Source organism: Mustela nigripes, chromosome 14, assembly GCF_022355385.1.
Source record: "Mustela nigripes isolate SB6536 chromosome 14, MUSNIG.SB6536, whole genome shotgun sequence".
Taxonomy (NCBI): Eukaryota; Metazoa; Chordata; class Mammalia; order Carnivora; family Mustelidae; genus Mustela; species Mustela nigripes.
The window spans coordinates 41,579,711-41,598,634 of NC_081570.1; the positions used below are offsets into that span (position 1 = coordinate 41,579,711).

The following is an 18,924-nucleotide window of genomic DNA, read 5'->3' on the forward strand; positions in this document are numbered from 1 at the left end:
CACAGTCATACTAGATCACACATAAGTGACCAATTGAGTCAATTGAATTACAGTTTACCCTATAATAGATATTTGAACTAGCCTATCACCTTGGTCAGAATTGGCGCCCAAAAGACACCCAAAGGGCGGGGTCCATACTCCTTGGTAGCTAGGGAGATAGTATGTGCCCCCACTGATTGGATACCTCCACCTGGCCTGCCCACCCTTGTATTTGGGCTTTGTTACCTGGGACTGGTTTCTTGGACTTGTTTTTAAGTAAGTTCTGGGGGGTGAGGGGGCAAGGTCAGTTTAAGTTTTACTGCATAAATAACAAAATCACTGTTTAACCGGATGGAGCTGCTCTGGCTAAATAGGCCTTTACAGATAATATGAGATTCTTAATTTTATTCTGATTACAGTTACTAATCTTGTTCAAGACTAAATGAGGCTCTTATAGAGTTTTAAATTATCTCTTAGCAGCTACAAAGGTATTTAAATTTGACTATTGTAACTTCATGGATATTGTCATATATTCAGAAGAAGGAAATAACATTTGAAGAAGCTTTGGCAGCTTTGTTTTTTGCATACCTCTGACAGTAAAGGTTAATATTGGGCTAATAGAGCCATTGCTTCTAAACAGTGGAAGAGGGCTGGAATCATACGAGATTCCATTTGTAGGGAAAACAGTTGTTTGGCAATAAAAATCTCAACGAGAAGCCTCTGAATCTCAATTTAAGGATTCTGTATGTACAGAAAAAAAATCCCACATCCTAGTAAAGCAGCAGTTTTGCTAGCTTTGAATTCTTGGAGGGCTTATTGTAATACAAAATAAGTGGTATTTTTATGAATTAACATTGTTAAAACCTTTGGGTAGAAAGTGTCTGCCTTTAACGTTTCACTTTGTATTACCCATGGAAAATAAAATAAAATAAGAAATGTTAAAAAAAATTCTTAACTGTTTATTGAAATGTTTAACTTTTGGCCTTCTTACACAATAAAATGTGACCGCTGCATTTCATGCTGGCTAGGTCTTTGAATCTGAAGATGTAACTGTAATTTATTATTTAAGCCCATAGTTTTCATTTGTTTGGCTATGATAGGTTTATATGGAGAAAATTAGGGCTTATTCCTTCTGCAAATGTAATGAGCAATGTGTGTCCTTTTTTTTTTTTTTTTTTTCCCCTTTAGGATCAAACAGAACATACTGAATCAGCAGGAGTGGCTGGTGGTGCGGCAAGCATCATGAGTAAGCACAGGGAAGTCTGTTCCGTATCACGTGTGTAAGGGGAAAAAGGTAAGAAAACCAATGTTCTGTTTCTATTAGAGATTGAACTTAAGAAAACAACTCAATCTATAGGAAGTAATGCTTATGTATATATGCTGTTTGCTTCATTTATAACATTGCCTCTTGTTAAATCAAGAGTGTGGTCTTAAAAAAAGACTTGACTTAAATCCAAAGCAAAGGGGTATTTTTAAATTACTGTCGAATTATGTCAAAAATTATAATTTCTCTGCCAGTGCTTGGTTATTCCTTTTGGAGTCAACTTCCATTTTCAAAATAGAAAGGTAATTTCAACATGAAAAAGAACATGGATTTGAGCAATACTGTTAAGAGAAAAAAAATCCAATTAATCTTTATTATTATTATTTTTTAATTAAAGTTTTTTTAAGATTTTATTTATTTATTTGATAGACAGAGATCACAGGTAGGCAGAGAGGCAGGTAGAGAAAGTAAGGGAAGCAGGCTCCTGGCCGAGCAGAGAGTCCCAGGCAGGGCTCGATCCCAGGACCCTGGGATCATGACCCGAGCTGAATGCAGAGAGGCCTTAATCTACTGAGCCACCCATTTGCCCCAAATCCAATTAATCTTTTTCTATTTCTTAGTCATCATGCAAGAGTTAAACAATTAAAGCTGATTTGGGGGCAGGGAATCAAATATAAATTTAATTAAATTGTTTTACTTTGTATTTTTAGACTAACTGTGAAGAACAACAATTTCCAATAGAAAATTGGAAGTATTTTACTAATTCTTATAGAGTAGGAATCATTGATTATTTTTCCCTGACTAGGAATCATGTTTGATTTCTTTCAGGTCTTATAATTACTGAAAGGGTAGAAAATAGTGATGTGGGTGGAGGCTTTGTGGGTGGGATTAGTTTCAGAAACTGATTATGCCATTCACTAATGGCATGTTGCATACTCTGGCTGAGTTCTTTTGATTTTTCATGTAAGCTTTGAGGATGGAGGGATGGGTCTGACTCTGTGATATGAGACTGAGCTCCTTTTCTTTTTAGTTGAGGGTCCAGTGGAGGGGCATTCAGTAGTGCCTTCTCCATCAAAACTTCTGGGCCTGCTACTGGAAGAGTAGTTCTTGTACCCTAATTACCTCATGTGAGGGTGTGTGAAGGGAGTGCGCTTTTCTGCCTTTACTGGGCAAAATCTTATTCTTCAGGTATTACCTCCTTTTTTTTTTTTTTAAATTTTAATTAATTAATTAATTAATTTGAGAGAGAGAGAGAGGAAACACAAGCTAGGGGAGTGGGAGAGGGAGACGCAGGCTTCCTGCTGAGCAGGGAGCCCGATGTGGGGCATGATCCCAGGACTCCAGGATCATGACCTGAGCTGAAGGCAGACTTTTTTTTTTTTTTTTTTAAAGACTTTATTTACTTATTTGACAGAGAGAGAGATCACAAGTACGCAGAGAGGCAGGCAGAGAGAGGGGGAAGCAGGCTCCCTGCTGAGCAGAGAGCTGGATGTGGGGCTTGATCCCAGGACCTGAGATCACAACCTGAGCCAAAGGCAGAGACTTAACCCTCTGAGCCACCCAGGCGCCCCTGAAGGCAGACTTTTAACGGACTGAGCCACCCAGGTGCCCCCAGGCATTACCTCTTTAGGAAGCTTTCAAGCCACTGCAAAAACTATCAACAGTAATAAATAGTAAATAATCAGGGGTAATCAGTTATTAGAATATTTGTCATAGTAGCCCAGAAGTACACCTCCATCTCAGTCTGATTTAGCTTTACCTCTTCTTTGGCTTCGTAGTACTCAGTGTATATATCAATTGTCACAATGTTTTATATTTTAAGTTTACTTATCCATTTCCCCTATAAGATATTAGGCACTGTTAGGTCAAAGACATTGTCTTATTTGTCTTGTAATCTAATGACTAGGACAGTGCCTGAAACATAGTAGATGTTCAGTAATGTTTGGTACAGGGATATACACATGTTCATTATAATTGGTAGATAGCATAAAGAGGACGTACCAGTGAAGAAAACATAAAGGGAACAACCAGGTCAGTGCTTTAAAAGTAGCACCCCCTAAGACTGAGATTCAAGAGAGTGTCCAAAAGGACTCTATAGTCAATAGAATAAAAAGAAGAGGCCTAGAAGCCTAACAACAAAAGAGGTCCTTAGGAAGAAACCAGTAAATAAAGTAATTATTTTCTTTTTTGAGATATACAAGTATGATATTTAGTGACGTCTATTTTGAAAAAGAGTTGGAAGCTTTAATAAGAAGACAAGGAAAGAATCCTGACATAAGGAGTACCGGGCAGGGTCAGTTGGTGGAGCATGTGACTCTTGATCCTGGGGTTGTGAGTTCAAGCCCCACATTGAGTGTGGAGCCTTCTTAAAATAAATAAATTAATTAATTTAAAGAATGAATCCTGAGGTAGTATTTAAATCCTCTGGGAGATGTAGCTTATGTAGTGAGAAGACTGTCCCTCTCCCAAGCCCTCAGGAGACCACAGGTTTTTCCTTAGAAAATGAAACTAGGGGCACCTGGGTGGCTCAGTGGGTTGAAGCCTCTGCCTTCAGCTCAGGTCATGATCCCAGGGTCCTGGGATTGAGTCCTGCATCGGGCTCTTTGCTCAGCAAGGAGTCTGCTTCCCCTCCTCTCTCTCTGCCTACTTGTGATCTCTGTCAAATAAATAAATAAAAATCTTAAAAAAAAAAAAAAAGAAAATGAAACTAAATATACTAAAGACTTAGGGACACTAAACATTACAGATCAAGGATGAGGCACCATAGTGAAAGCCGAGGGATTAAGGGAAATCATTTATATTGAAAAGTGAGACTCTTCCTCTTGCTCTTTCTTCTACTTTTCTTTCAGAAGGTAATTGTCTGGTATTACATGTTATTATTCCCTTATAGAACATTATATGAGTCTTCTGCGGAGTCTAAAGAAAATACTTATCTATACTGGCATTTAGAGGTCTCCCATGAAATTGCTGTGTTCCCACCTGATCACCATGCAGTGGAAGCCACCTGCTTGAGAAGCCAAGTATGCAGATCTTGCAGTTGGCTTTTAGTATTTCCATTTATTCAATAAATAGGCATTTTGGGAAAGGATCCAATGAGAAAGAGACTAAAAGTACAAAAGAGGAGCTTGAAGTAAATAATACTGGACATAGAAGAAAGTTTGAGAAAAAAAAAAAAACCAACAAACAATAGGTAATTAGTTATTGCATCAGAGAGCAAGAGAAGAAATTATATTCATGAAATAAGATGCTATAAAATTATTAGAAAAAGAAAATGCTCTGGACATTTAAAATATGATAGACTCTTTTGGTGCATTTAAAAAAATTTTAAACTATCTCAAGCTAATAGGAAAGTCAAAAGTACAAAGAATTTTTTTCTCTGAACCATTTGAGAATAAATTGCTAGCTGCGTATGCCCCATCCCCTTTGAAACTGTGTTTCTGGCAAATAGGAACATTTTCCTACCTAACCACAATACATTATCAAAATCAGGAAATTAACTTTGATTCATTACCACCATCTAATTCTCAGATCTTATTCAAGTTTTGCCAGATGTACAAATAATGTCCTCTATACCAAGAGGATCTAGTTTAGAATCCTGTGTTGCATTTAGTTGTCATGTCTCTGTTCTCTTTGGAACAGTTCTGCAGTCTTTGACTTTTTTTGACCTTGACACTTTTGAAGATCGCAAACCAGTTATTTTGTATAATGTTTCTCGGTTTTGGTTTGTCTGATGTTTCCTCCTGACTAGATTCAAGTTATGCATTTTTGTGGGAATATCACAGAAGTGGTGCTACTTTTGTTTATTTGTTCTTGTTTTTTTTTTTTTCCTTCTCAAAGATTTTATTTATTCACTTGACAGACAGAAATCATAAGTAGGCAGAGTGGCAGGCAGAGAAAGAGGGGGAAGCGGGCTCCCCGCTGAGCAGAGAGCCCGATGCGGGGCTCAATCCCAGGTCCCTGGGATCATGACCTGAGCCGAAGGCAGAGGCTTTAACCCACTGAGCCAACCAGGTGCCCTGCTACTTTTGTTTTTAATTAATACATTTTATTTTTTTTAGAGCAGTTTTAGGTTCATAGCAAAATTGAGCAGAAATTAAAGGGCGTTCCCTAACCCCCTGACTGCCCCCACTCACTACCTCACCTCTCCCGGTATTGACATTGTTGTGTCCTTTTCATTGCAGCCTGTCAAAGAGCACAGATTTCCATTTGTCCCATTATTGATGATGCTCACTTTGATACTTGTGTTAGGTGGTGTCTGCCAGGCTTTGCTGCTCAAGTTACTCTTCTTTTTTTTCCTTTGGTAATTAGTATTTTTGCGGGGACAACTTAGAAGCTATTAAATATCCCTTCCTCATCACACTTGGGATTCATTCATTCATAGTGCAAAGACTCATGGTTCTCTTTTTTATTCAGTGGGATATAATCCATTGCTATCATTATTTATTTTGATTTTCTTATTTAGCCTGTGGGAACTCTTTCAGGCTGGATTCTGTGTCCTTTTGACATGTCCCCATCATTCTTAGAACACATACTTGCTTTCCAGCATGTAAGATACTCAAAATTGTTCTTTTTTTTTTTAATTGAAATATCATTCACATACCATAAAATTGATTCTTTTAAAGTGTGTGGAGTCCAGTGGTTTTTATATATTTACAGAACTGTGCAGTCAGTCATCACCACTGTGTAGTTCCAGAACATTTTTATCATCTCAAACAGAAATCTTATATCCATTAGTAGTCATTTCCCATTTTCCTCCAATCCTCCCCCCACCCCCGGCCCCAGCACCTGACAATCATGAATTAATTTTCTGTTTCTATGGATTTGTCTGTTCTGGACAGTTCATACAAATGGAATCATATATAGCTTTTCTGCTTCTTTACCTTAATATTTCCAAAATTCATTCATGTTGTAGCATATAGCAATACATCATCTATTTTTATTGCCCTATAATATCCCACTTTGTTGATAAACCATCCTACACTTCCTTCATGCATTTATCGGTTGATATATATTTGGGTTGTTTCCACCTTTTGGCTGTTGTGAATGATGTTGCTGTGAACATTTGGGGATGAGTTTTTGTGTGAATATTTTTCCATTTCTTTTGGGTATAAACCTAAGAGTGGAATAGCTATGCCATAAGGTAACACTGTTTAACTTTTTGAGGCACTGCCAAACTGTTTCCCAAAGTTGCATTAGCGTTTTACTTTCCTTCTAGTAATGTGTTAAGAGCTCATATTTCCCTATATCCTCATCAAAGCTCTTGTATTTTTTTCTACTCCAGCTCTGGAATCAACCATTTCCCCATGGAACCCTGCTTCCTTTGCATGGATAACATACTTGGAAACCAAATCTGGTGTGAGGTATATGCTCATAGCTACTTGAAGTAGAGATGGAGTTTTGCTTCTCCAAGATCCTGTGCACAGAGCTAGAGAATATGCGCATACACACATTTACATCTGTATCTGTTGTGCGTGACACATACATTTACATCTGTATCTATTGTGGGTGGACACACATACATTTATATCTATATCTGTTGCTGTAACTACTGATGTTTCTTGCAGTCTGTGAGTTCATACTTATATCTCAAATTCCAAACCAACACTGCAGGGTTCTTTCTGGTTGTCACCTTTTGTGCATTTAACTCTTTTCTCTAACAGTGAGAAACCTTGCCCCTGTTGCCCTTCATATAGTCACTTATTTGATCCATCTCTACATGTAACCAATCTCCTATCACCTTCTCCTTCCCCTGGCCCTTCTATTTTGCTCAGGCTCCAACCTGCCACTTTGGGCTTCACTCTTACAGCTCCTCACCCCTCCTGCCTATGGACTCTTCTTATCCCCAGGCCAGACCATCCCGTTCATGTGGATGCCTTCCTTACCTCTCTTGTGCTCTGGCACCCCATGCTGCGCTGTCCTTCTGCACAGATGGCTTCTTCACCCTGCTGGGTCTCTGACACCTTATGTTGGGCCACCCTAACATGAGTACATCTATTTTACCACACTTGGACTCTGACTCCCCTTTACACAGATACTCTCTTCATCCTGTTCCCATGTCTATTGAATTTTTCATAACTTTTCCCCTTTTATTACTATTTTTTCAACTTTTTATTTTGTAGTAATTATAGACCCCCAGGAAGTTGTAAAAATAGTATAAGGAGTTCCTGTGTGCCTTTCATTTACCCAGTTTTTCCTCATTGGTTACATCTTACATAGCTATAGAAAACATAAAAAACCAGGAAATGGACATTTTATTTATCCATTCATCAGTTGATAGATATTTAGTTGTTACGACCTTTTGGCTGTTATGAATAAAACTGCTGTGAGCATATTCATGAATGTGTATCTCTCGCATTTGTCAACTACCATTGTAGTTGAAGATAGAACACAATTCCATCACCGCAGAGATCTCCCTTGTACTGCTCCTTGTCACGTACACCTTCCTCTCTACTATCCCATATTTAATGACTTTAAAATTACAGACATTATTATTACAAGTTACAGGAAGAGTTGAGTAAGCATAGAGATAAACCATGTTATAGTCAGGAATAGAAGGACTTAATATCATTCCCAGTGAATGAGGGGCAGGGTAGGAATTCTAATTTCTGAAAGTTGATTTTACTGGCATTCTGTTCGTTCCTGTTCCATTGCTGAGTCTCGGAGCCACTTGGCATAGTTTTTTTCCCCAGCTGCTGGCTTTATTCAGAGAGCCCAATGTGGCCCCTTCCACAGCAGAAACTTCTGGAAGTTTGTAGCCAGTAATTCCTGTCCTCCCTGTTAGCTTTCGAATCCTCAGCCTGTTGCTGTCTAGTTTTATAGTTTCTGTCTAGTTTTGTAACCCCTGTGGACTGACATCTTCAGATTTCACTCATTGCTGTGGCTTGCTTGCTTCTTGTTTATGTATCTGTATTTCCCTTTCTTGCTTTTGAATTTGACTGTATAAACGATTTTAAAATAATCTTTTTTTTTGTAGAATTTCTATATTGAGAGAGAGAAGGAATGCTTCCTACCACCAGCTCAGTATTCTTTTTTCTTCTGAAAAATTTCAAGCCTATGGAAAAATGGAAAAATAATGCAGTAAAGATCCATATATCCTTTACCTAGATTCATCAGTTTTTACCATTTTGTTTCTTTTTTGAACATCTCTCTTCCTTTCTACCTCTGTTCTCTTTTTTTTTCTCTTTTCCACACTCATACACATGTTTACATACTTTTATTTTTCTGAATCATTTGAAAGTTAAATACAGATAACATAACACTTCTTCCCTAAATAGTTCAGCAGACATCTCCGAAGAGTAAGGACATTCTCTTAGAAAATCAAAATACAGTTATGACATCTAAGGAAGAGATTATTAATTTTTTGTATCACCTAATATATAGTCCACATTTCATGGATTGTCATCTAAATGTGGTGTTTTGCTGTGTATGTATATATGTGTGTTTTCTTGATCTAGGACCAAGTCAGTGTTTGTGCATGGCATTTGGTTATTTAATCTCTTTAGTCTCTCTTGATTTAGACTGATGGTTTTTATAACATTGAATTTTTTGGAAAGTTCAGAACAGTTGTCTTATAGAATGCCTTGGATTCTAGATTTGTCAAATTGTTTCTTCAGAATTCAGTTCTGGTTAAACATTTTTGGCAAGAATACTGGGTTGATAAAGTTTTAAACTTCTCATTGCATAACATCAAGAGGTGCATCATGTTAAACTTTTTAACATGTTAAACTATATCAGCTATTGTTAAACAATTGGTGATGCTGAGTTGATCATTTGGTTTAGGTAGTGATTATCATATCTTTTTAATATAAACATATATTTTCTCCTTTGCGATTAATTTTTTTTTTTTTTGGTGGACTAATACTTTGAGACACTGTGAATATTTCTTCCCCAATAACCATTTTCCTAAAGGCTTTAGCATTCGTTTTTGATGCTGGCCTGAATCAGTAGTTATCATTGGAGTTCAGTACAGCTTCTTAACCAGCTTTTTTTTTTTTATTTTTTTATTTTTTTAAAGATTTTATTTATTTATTTGACAGAGAGAAATCACAAGTAGATGGAGAGGCAGGCAGAGAAAGAGAGAGAGGGAAGCAGGCTCCCCGCCAAGCAGGGAGCCCGATGTGGGACTCGATCTCAGGACTCTGAGATCATGACCTGAGCCGAAGGCAGCGGCTTAACCCACTGAGCCACCCAGGCGCCCTTAACCAGCTTTTTATATAGTAGTCCCTGCTTATGTATGGGGGATATGTTCCAAGACCCCTAGTGGTGCCTAAAACTACAGGTAGTACCAAAACCTATGTATACTGTTTTATCCTATAGACACATACCTATGATAAAGTTTAATTTATAATTTAGGCAAAGTAAATGATTAACAGCAGTAACTAATAATAAAGGAACAATTATAACAATATATCGCAATAAAACTTATGTGAATGTGCTGTAGTGCTTTCCATTGCTTAAAATAATACAATACCTTTCTCAGACTGGCATCCCAAGGCGTGCGTAATATAAAGCCTATCTAACTCTCCAACCATGTCCTAATGTTAACTATATAAATAAATTCTTGATCCAGTTTCACTGATCCATCAATAAATGCCCATCCCTAGATAACTCCTTGTATGTCTCTCCCTGTTTGAAATTTCACTTCAGTATCTTGCTATCTGGAATATCTGTTAAAATTTTTCCTTCCTTCTGGACCCACCTCAAATCCATAAATAATGCTTCCTTGACCATCCACATGGTGGTTCTACCCATTTCTTGAACTTTTATAGTACTTACTCTGTAGCACTTATCTGTTAATTTCATCTAACAAATTAATCAAGTAGGCTTTGTGTCTCTTGTATTGTGTTATTAAAATCATTTATTATATTAATTTTCTTATTTAGCATTGTTTACCATTAAGTTATAAGCTTCTTTTAAAAAAATTTTTTATTTTTTATAATCATATAATATATTTTTATCCCCCGGGGTACAGGTCTGTGAATCGCCAGGTTTACACACTTCACAGCACTCACCATAGCACATACCCTCCCCAATGTTCATAACCCCACCTCCCTTCTCCCAACCCCCCTGCCCCCAGCAACCTCAGTTTGTTTTGTGAGATTAAGAGTCACTTATGGGGGGCGCCTGGGTGGCTCAGTGGGTTAAGCCGCTGCCTTCGGCTCGGGGTCCTGGGATCGAGCCCCGCGTCGGGCTCTCTGCTCAGCAGGGAGCCTGCTTCCTCCTCTCTCTCTCTCTGCCTGCCTCTCTGCCTACTTGTGATCTCTCTCTGTCAAATATATAAATAAAAAATAAAAAAATCTTTAAAAAAAAAAAAAAGAGTCACTTATGGTTTGTCTCCCTCCCAATCCCATCTTGTTTCATTTATTCTTCTCCTACCCCCTAATCCCCCCATGTTGCCTCACCACTTCCTCATATCAGGGAGATCATATGATAGTTATAAGCTTCTTGATGTTAAGGATGATGTCTGAAAATCAGTTGATTACAATACCCTGTACACAGTAGACGCACAATAAATATGTTGAATCCAATTATTTATTAGTATTTTGACTATGAAATACTGAGTATTGTACATGTATATTAAATGTGCTAGATTAGCACATTGTTTGTGAGAAATTTCATGTGTGCTCTTAGCATTAGAAAGTTTAAATATGCAGGGTTTTTTTTTTAAAGATTTTATTTATTTATTGGGCAGAGAGAGAGATCACAAGTAGGCAGAGAGAGAGGGAAGCAGGCTCCCTGCTGAGAAGAAATCCTGATGTGGTCTCAGTCCCAGGACCCTGAGATCATGACCGGAGCTGAAGGCAGAGGCTTAACCCACTGAGCCACCAGGCACCCCTAAATATGCAGTTTTTATAAAAATAAAATGGCATGTATATGAAAATGATTTTGAACTATAAAGATAGATTTAAGAAAAACTATTAGGGTATTATTATGCAGCCTATTTGTCTACCTAAACTTAAATCATTTAACAGGAGCCAGACCATAAACAAAAGTGGATTGAATGAATAATCATGAGGAAATACTTGAATGAACCCATTAAATCCCCTGAGCTTTTTTTTAAAATTGGCAAAATGAAAGAAATAATATTCACACTTTTATATGTCTCAAGGAGAAACACTGTAAGTCAAAGAAAATTCACCGCATTTTATATTTACCTTAAAGTTTGTAATAGCAGTATTTTACATTTAAAAATTTTTTATTAATAATGTATTATTAGCCCCAGGGGTACAGGTCTGTGAATCGCCAGGTGTACACTCACCATAGCACATACCCTCCCCAATGTCCATAATCCATCCACCCTATCCCTACCCACCACCCCCCACCACAATCCTCAGTTTTGTGAGATTAAGTCTCTCTTGTGGTTTGTCTCCATCCCGATCCCATCTTGTTTCATTTTTTCCTTACTTACCCCCCAAGCCCCCCATGTTGTCTCTCAAATTCTTCATATCAGGGAGATCATATGATAATTTTCTTTCTCTGATTGACTTGTTTTACTCAGCATAATACCCTCTGGTTCCATCCACATCATTGCAAATGGCAAGATTTCATTTCTTTTGATGACTGCATAGTATTCCATTGTATATGTACACCACATCTTCTTTTTTTTTTTTTTAAGATTTTATTTATTTATTTGACAGAGAGAGTGAGCACAGGCAGATAGAGTGGCAGGCAGAGGCAGAGGTAGAGGCAGGCTTCCTGCTGAGCAAGGAGCCCGATGTGGGACTCGATCCCAGGAGGCTGGGAGCATGACCTGAGCCGAAGGCAGCTGCTCAACCAACTGAGCCACCCAGGTGTCCCTGTACACCACATCTTCTTTATTCATTTATCTGTTAATGGACATCTAGGTTCTTTCCATAGTTTGGCTATTGTGGACATTGCTGCTATAAACATTCAAGTGCACGTGCCCCTTTGGATCATTATGTTTGTATTTTTAGGGTAAATACCCAGTAGTTCGATTGCTGGGTCGTAGGGTAGCTCTATTTTCAACTTTTTGAGAAACCTCCATGCTGTTTTCCAGAGTGGTTGCATCAGCTTGCATTCCCACCAACAATGTAGGAGAATTCTCCGTAGTATATTACATTTAAAAATTTTTCCTCTTCTTAATGTTTTCCTTACTCAGACATTTTAGGGGAATTATAATATTATTTCCTCTCAATCTGCCTCCCTATTTGCCAGTAAGAAGCCAAGCAGAATTTTCAGTTTGGAAAGAACATTCTGAGAAATTAAGGAGATAGATAAGTATGGCCATCATTATAGTAGAGGGGGAAAATGCTTGAACTCTCTTGTTCCATTTGGTATGATTCTTTAAAAGATTTTATTTATTTATTTGACAGACAGAGATCACAAGTAGCCAGAGAGGCAGGCAGAGAGAGGAGGAAGGAGGCTCCATGCTGAGCAGAGAGCTCGATGTGGGGCTTGATCCTAGGACCCTGGGATCATGACCTGAGCCAAAGGCAGAGGCTTTAACCCCGTGAGCCACCCAGGCACCCCATTTGGGTACAATTCCTTAAAAACTTTCTTTTCAAATAGAAATGTAGTTTTATCTCAAAGAAATGATTTTCTGTCAGCATCTGGATTTTATCTTTTGAAACATAGCCTGTTCAAATGCGCCAAGTTTGTCTTCTATAATTACATTTTGATTATTGTCAGCTTATACTTTTCTAGACTTTATTGGGTTAAAAATCTTAGACTACCTCTAGTGGGGATGATGAATTTTATAGTTTACCATGGTCTGAATAGATTTATAAGAGATTTTATTCTTGTATATTTAAGATTTATAAATTATATAAATATTCATAAATCTATGTATTTTTTTCACTTTTTTCCAGTTTATTGATATATAATTGACAAATAACATTGAATTAGTTTAAGGTGTATAGCATAATGATTTGATATATATAGGTATTGATTACCACAATAAGTTTAGTTAATATCCATCACTTCACACATAGTTATGGTATGTGTATTTTCATTTTTTAAAATAAATACCTAGTAGAGGAATTGCTGAATCATATGGTAGTTCTATTTTTAATTTTTTGAGAAACCTCTATATTCTTTTTCATACAGTTTGGATTCCTAGCAACAGCATACAAGGGTCCCTTTTTCCCCTATGTCCTCACCAACACTTGTTATTTCTTACCTTTTTGATAGTAGCCATTCTTTTTCTTTTTCTTTTTTTTTCTTTTCTTTATAGATTTTTTGAAATGTATTTGAGAGAGAGAGAGAGAATGAGGGTGAGGATCAGAAGGCAGGGAGCCTGATACGGGTCTCTATCCTGGGACTCCAGGATTGTGACCTGAGGTGAAGGCAGTTGCTTAACCAACTGAGCTGCCCAGGCACCCTGATATTAGCCATTCTAACAGGTGTGATTTGATTTTGGTTTTTCATTTGCATTTCTCTGATATTTAGTCATGTTGAGCATCTTTTCATGTGTCTGTTGGCTTTCTGTGTGTTTTTTAATTGGATTGTTTGGGTTTTTTTGCAGTCAAGTTGTGTGTGTTCTGAATGTATTTTGGATATTAACTCTTATTTGATATATGATTTGCAAATATTTCCTCCCATTCAGTGGGTTGCTTTTCATTTTGTTGATAGTTTCCTCAGCTGTGCAGAAGCTTTTTGGCTTGATGTAGTTCCACCTGTTTGTATTTTTGTTTTTCTTGCCTTTGCTTTTGGAGTCAAATGCAAAAACTCATCTCTAAGACAATGTCAAAGAGCTTATTACTGCCTGTTTTATTGTAGGAGTTTTATGGTTTCAGGTCTTTTTTTTTTTTTTTTTAAAGATTTTATTTATTTATTTGACAGAGAAAGATCACAAGTAGGCAGAGAGAGAGAGAGAGAGGGAAGCAGGCTGAGCAGAGAGCCTGATGCGGGACTCGATCCCAGGACCCCGAGATCATGACCTGAGCCGAAGGCAGCGGCTTAACCCACTGAGCCACCCAGGTGCCCCTGGTTTCAGGTCTTATGTTCAAATCCTTAATCCATGTTGAGTAAAGTTGACCTTTGTGTTGATCTTTGTGTATGATACAAGATAGGTGTATGGTTTCATTCTTTTGCATGTGGCTGTCCAGGTTTCCCAGCACCATTTATTGAAAAGATTATCCTCTCTTGTATATTTATTGTTGGCTCATTTGTCATAAATTAATTGACCATACACATGTGGTTTTATTCCTGGGATCTCTTTTCTGTTACATTGATTGATGGGGCTGTTTTTATGCCAATACCATACTGTTTTGATTACTATAGATATCTTTGTAATATAGTTTGAAATCAAGAATTGTGATGGTTCCAGCTTTGTTCTTTCTCAAGACTGCTTTGGCTATTCAGGATCTTTTGTGGATCCAGACAAATTATTGGATTTTTAAATATTTTTGTGAAAAATGCCATTGAAATTTTGATAGGGATTACATTGAATCTGTAGATTGCTTTGGGTAGTAAGAACGTTTTAACAATATTAATTCTTCTAATCCATGAGCCCAGAATATCTTTCCATGTCTCTGTCTTCCAGTTATTTCATCACTGTCTTCAGAGTACAGATCTTTCACCTCCTTCATTATATTTATTCCTAGGAATTTTATTCTTTTTGATGCAATTGTAAATGGTATTGTTTGCTTAATTTCTCTTTCTGATAATTTGGTGTTAGTGTGTAGAAACCCAACTGATTTCTGTGTGTTCACTTTTTAAAAATTTTTTAAAATTTTAATTTTAATTAAACTTAATTAAATTTTAATTTCAAAAATTTAAAACTCTGTGCCACATGAACCAGAGAACAAGAGCTGCATGTTTTCCTGACTTAGCCAGCCAAGCACTGCTTATGTGTTGACTTAATCTTGCAATGTTACTGAATTCATTTATTCTAATAGGGTTTTGTGTGTGTGTGTGTGTGTGTGTGTGTGTGTGTGTGTGTGTGTGTAGTCTTTAGGATGTTTTATATATAATATCATGTCACCAGCAGGTGCAGACAGTTTTACTTCTCTTTTCTGATTCAGATACCTTTTGTTTCTTTTTCTTCCTAATTGTTTTTGCTAGGAATTCCAGTATTATATTGAATAAAAGTGGTGAGAGTGAGCATCCTAGTCTTATTCTTGATCTCAGAGGAAAAGCTTTTAGGTTTTCACTGCTGAGTATGATGTTAACTGTGTGCTTGTCATAGATGGCCTTTATTATGTTGAGGTGTGTTCTCTACTCACTTCGTTTAGGATTTTTATCATAAATGCATGTTGAATTTTGTTAAATGTTTTTCTGTACTATTGAGATGATCATATGATTTATCCTTCATTTTGTTAATGTGGTACTACATTGATGTATAGATGTTGAATCATCCTTGCATCCCTGGAGTAAATCCCACTTGATCATGGTATATGATTTTTTTTTTTAAAGATTTTATTTATTTATTTGACAGAGAACACAGCAAGAGAGGGAACACAAGCAGGGGGAGTGGGAGAGGGAGAAGCAGGCTCCCTGCTGAGTGGGGAGCCTAATGTGGGGCTCAATTGCAGGACCCTGGGATCATGACCTGAGCTGAAGGCAGATGCTTAACAACTGAGCCACCCAGGTGCCTGGTATATGTATTTTTACATATTTTTTAATGTATTTTTTATGTACTTTTAAATTTATTATTGAATCTCATTTGCTGATATTTTTGGCTTTGGATTTTTGTGTCTATATTCATCAGGAATATTAGTCTTAATTTTCCTTTCTTGTAGTGTCCTTACCTGGTTTTGGTATCAGGGTAATGCTGGCTTTGTAAAATGAGTTAGAAGTGTTCCCCCCTCTCTTATTGTTTGGAAGAGTTTAAGAAGCATTACTATTAATTTTTTTCTTAAGATTTTTTGTTTATTCATTTGAGAGAAAGAAAGCAAGAGTGTGAGCTAGGTGGTAGGGTCAGAGGAAGATGGAGAAGCAGACTTCCTGCTGAGCAAGGAGCCTGATGGCATCATGATTTGAGCTGAAGGCAGACACTTAGATCAACTGAGCCACACAGGCACCCCAGTTCTTTTTATTTGTTTTTTAATGTTTGAAAGAATTCATCAGTGAAGCCAACTGGTCCTAGACTTTTCTTTGTTGGGTGGGTTGTTTTGTTTTGTTTTTTAGATTTTATTTATTTACTTGACAGATAGAGATCTCAAGTAGGCAGAGAGGCAGGCAGAGAGAAAGGAGTAAGCAGGCTCCTTGCCGAGCAGAGAGCCTGACATGGGGCTTGATGCCAGGACCCTGGGGTCAGGACCTGAGCCGAAGGCAGAGGCTTTAACCCACTGAGCCACCCAGGCACCCCTTTTGGGTGGTTTTTAATTACTGATTCAATCTTATTAGTAATTGGTCTGTTCAGAATTGTTATTTCTTTGTGATTCACTATTGGTAGGTTGCATTTGTCTAGGAATTTATTCCTTTCCTTTAGGTTTTCCAATTTGTTAGTGTATAATTGTTCGTAGTAGTCTCATGATCATTTGTATTTCTGTTATCAGTTGACTATAAATTAAATTTTAGAAATTGAAAGTGTAATACAAATTTGATCTACTTTCTAGGTTTAAACAAGTCTCTTGAGTGGTGTTTCCTCACCGATGGAGAATTATTTTCAAGCAGAAGCTTACAACCTGGACAAGGTATTAGATGAATTTGAACAAAACGAAGGTGAGAATTTGTTTTGGTGAATCTATTTGAATACATTTATGATATGGAGAATGTGGGGTTATGAGAGGATGTAACACTTAAAAAAAAATAAAATGACTTAGTATCTTAATGATAATAGCATTATATTTCAGTATCCAGAGGAAGAACTAATGTTTTTTGCACTGTGTGCCAGATACTATGCTAAAGCATTTAAATGGACTGTATTATTTAATCTTTAAAATAATCCCATGAAAGTAGATCTTATCTACATTTTACAGATGAGAGATACAGAGAGAGTAAGTGGTTTCCCTAAGGTTAGTTTGCTAATAAGTGGCAGAATGATTAGTATCTAGGCATTATGAAACTAGAGCCTGAACTTTCTTTATACAATCAATTTATGGTCAAGAAGAGCTTTAGAATGTGTGGTTGTATTTCCTAAACTAGAAAAATAACTTGTTATATCAATAAAGATATATTTTAAACCTAATTTTAAAAGATTTATAGTTTTAAGTCACTGCCAAAATGGTTAGATAAAATGTCTGCCTAAGATTCACTTTACTTTGGTAAACTTTTTCCTTAAATTTCTCAGTCAGTGTGATTTGAATGGATAAGCTGTAATTAATTAGATCCCTCCTACCCTGATACTCTGTTTCTTTTTCTTTCTTCTTCTTCTTCTTTTTTTCCAAGATTTATTTACTTGAGAGAGCACAGGGCTGGGGGTTCAGAGGTGAGATAAGAGAGAGGAAGAGGGAGAAGCAGGGAGTCCAAGATGGGGCTCGATCCCAGGACCCTGAGATCATGACCCGAGCCAAAGGCAGACATGCTTAATAAACTGAGCTACTCAGGCGCCCCCTGGTATTCTCTTTTTCTAGCTGGAAATGGCAGGTAACAAGTTTACAAAGTGATGTATTTCTGTCTGAAGTCTGTGATTTTAGAAATGGTCTCCAGACCTTTACTATATCCAGTTATTTAGGTTGTCCTTTGATAGTAGTTTGGAAGAGAGATTAATTTTAATGTCATTGCTTTGGGTCTGTAATAAACCAAGCCGTATAGAATTATGGGCTTAAGGAAGGAAAGTGGAGAAGGAAGGATAGGTGGAATAGCCTACTGTTCTCATATTTTACCACTGATGACCCAAAGCTACTCCATAGCCATAGGATTCATATAAATGTGAAATTAATCATTTGAGATTCTATTGGATCTACATACCAAGGTTGAGGGGGTCTTTTCCTCTCAGTTTCAATCATTTATACAGGTAATTTCTCAATCCTTTCTTTGGTTTGGCCCTCTGTGTATCAGTTATTTGTTATGAGATGTCTACACAGGTGTTATACCTAATCACTTGAATAGTGTACTTCTAAAATATCATTGACTCTAAGAAAACTGTTAGTTTTTTATATCAATCTCTTTAGGACTTTTGTAGATCTAGTAGGGTACTTTGCATATAGTTGATTTTTAATATATTTTTGTTGAATCAGTAAAAATTGTCTTTTAGTTCAGAAATACAGCATTGCTTATAAAAACTAATTCTTTTAGGAGAAGAACTTCAGAAGCCAAATTCTTGTTTGGAACTATGTCGTATATTTGTTTTGAACTATTGTTTAAAGATCTTAGTATGTACTAATTGTATTCAAATCACCACCTCTAGACTGGTATCTTTTGAAGTATATTTTAAATAAAGTGATTTTTCATTCTATGTTAATTTACTTCTTTAAATGAAAAATATACCATGCACAGACTGTGATAACACTAGATAATTAACATTATACCCATGTAGTAGGTAATTGAATAATCACATTTTTAATAACTGATCTACCATTCTTGTTTGAATATTATTAAATATTCTTGTAAGAAGCAGCATTTCGTTTTTAGTTCCATGAACCATGTTGGAAATAATGATTTTTTTTTTTTAAAGGAAGTTTATGTTGTTAAATCTCAAGTCTCTGTTAGCCCAAGTTGGGGCAACTCATGATTTTAACATTCAGTATTCAAGACCATTCTCTACACATTTTGATGTCTTATGGCCTTTACAGTCTGGTCTTTCTAGCTTCTTTTCACTACTTGCTTACACTAAT

The 18,924-nt window shown here is 36.8% G+C and overlaps 1 protein-coding gene across 4 annotated transcripts in view; it reads left to right on the forward strand.

Annotated features, from left to right (window-relative positions):
- The window catches only part of ZFYVE9 (zinc finger FYVE-type containing 9), a 205,471-nt gene that overhangs the window by 62,654 nt on the left and 123,893 nt on the right, over positions 1-18,924 (forward strand). For 2 of the 4 annotated variants that reach the window (XM_059374725.1, XM_059374728.1), the window contains exons 2-3: positions 1,168-1,273; positions 16,765-16,870. In XM_059374725.1, coding sequence (XP_059230708.1) covers positions 16,801-16,870 — 70 coding nt within the window. In that variant the 5' untranslated portion in view covers positions 1,168-1,273; positions 16,765-16,800. Of the gene's footprint in view, positions 1-1,167; positions 1,274-6,524; positions 6,604-15,773; positions 15,795-16,764; positions 16,871-18,924 lie in introns of those variants that run through there. The other 2 variants (XM_059374726.1, XM_059374727.1) reach the window with 2 other exon arrangements.